We start from the raw sequence: 1,383 nt of genomic DNA on the forward strand, positions 1-1,383 counted from the left end.
GGCCATCCCGGCCCATCAGGCACGCCCACAGGCTCCGGGGCTTCACAGAGCTCCTGCCGCGGTGGGCAGACCCCAACCCTGTGCTCGGAACAGGCCCAGGTGCAAGGCCAGGAGGACTCCCAGGCGCCGAGAGTCCATACGAGACCCACGGTGTACGTTCCGGGTTGTGTTGACTGAGATGCTTGACTGCCTTCTGGGACGCTGCCTCTGCTTCCCTTCGTGTTCTGGTAAGAAAACCTCAAACTTCTCGGTGCCGTGCCCTGTCCCCTACGTGTCCCCTCCCCTAACGAGTTAGCGAGGGCCGTGGCATGTCTCAAACAGAAACCGGGAGCTTTGCCCTGTGGCAGAAAATGCCCGGGTGGACTTAACACAGCCTTGTTGAATGGACCCGAGTCCCTTTGTGTAGATGGGTGGCTGCCCCACAGCTCACGGACCCAGGGAGCCAGGCGCCTGCGGGTGGCTGGTCCCATCTCGTGCTCCTGACCGTGGATTCTGGAACCGACTCAAGGCTCTGAAGGCCGTGCTCTCGCTTACCAGGGAAGGGGACAGTCCGCAGGGGTATCTTGATGGGTGCCAGCGTCAGGAAGTGGCAGGGCTGCGCGCTGGAGGGGGACGGGCCCCCAAGTCCCTCAGCGTCCACGGAGACCATGGCTGCGGCAGGGGCGGGGAGGACCACGGGAGACAGATGCCATTTCATGATGCAACACACACAAGAGTGGGCCAGCCCCCTTTCTTGGGAGTGGACACTGTGCCACTGCCCCAGAGACAAAGGGATGCGTTCTCAGATATCCCGGTGACAGAGCACACAGCTCTGCGATGGTCGCGAGCCGCCACACAGACCGTCACCAGCTCCTCAGAGAAGGGGCCGGGATGCAGGGCCGTGCAAAGTCAGAGGTGATGCTGGGAGCAGGAGCTGAGGGGGCCCAGGGACCAGCACAAGCAGCATGGGGGGTGGGAGGGTGGAGAGGGGAGCTGTGCTGGGGGCAGAGAGGGCCCTGGGCATGTGGCTGCCACCCAACTGGCCACCACCATGGGGAGGCCCCACCCCTCTCGGCCTGGCAGCTCCTTGTGAGGGGTTGGGCTGCAAATACAGATCCAGCTTGGATTATTCGGCATCACAGGAGAATGCGAAAGCCAACTTCTTCTCTGCTTTCTCTGTAAAGCTTAAAAAAATAAAATAAAATAAAAAAGGGACCCTCAGTGCCTGGAATAACTGGTTTCTGAGAAGCACTTTGTAGGCACCAGCTTATATTGATGGTGGAAGTCTCGTTTGCTCAGCTCTGGAAAGCAATCTGGAAATGTGTTTTCAACCAAAGGACTTGTATGCATGCATATTAGCATAATCAATGGACACAGACATTGGGGCAGTGGGGGCTTGCCCGG

General features: G+C 59.4%; 1 protein-coding gene across 1 annotated transcript in view; it reads right to left on the reverse strand.

Moving 5' to 3' along the window:
- Window positions 1–1,383, reverse strand: part of TCERG1L (transcription elongation regulator 1-like) — a 134,144-nt gene that overhangs the window by 76,050 nt on the left and 56,711 nt on the right. The window contains exon 4 of the mRNA XM_014550552.1: window positions 535–677. Within this exon, the coding sequence (XP_014406038.1) occupies window positions 535–677 (143 nt within the window). The remainder of the gene's footprint in view (window positions 1–534; window positions 678–1,383) is intronic.

This window comes from Myotis brandtii, unplaced genomic scaffold (assembly GCF_000412655.1).
Source record: "Myotis brandtii unplaced genomic scaffold, ASM41265v1 scaffold604, whole genome shotgun sequence".
NCBI lineage: Eukaryota > Metazoa > Chordata > Mammalia > Chiroptera > Vespertilionidae > Myotis > Myotis brandtii.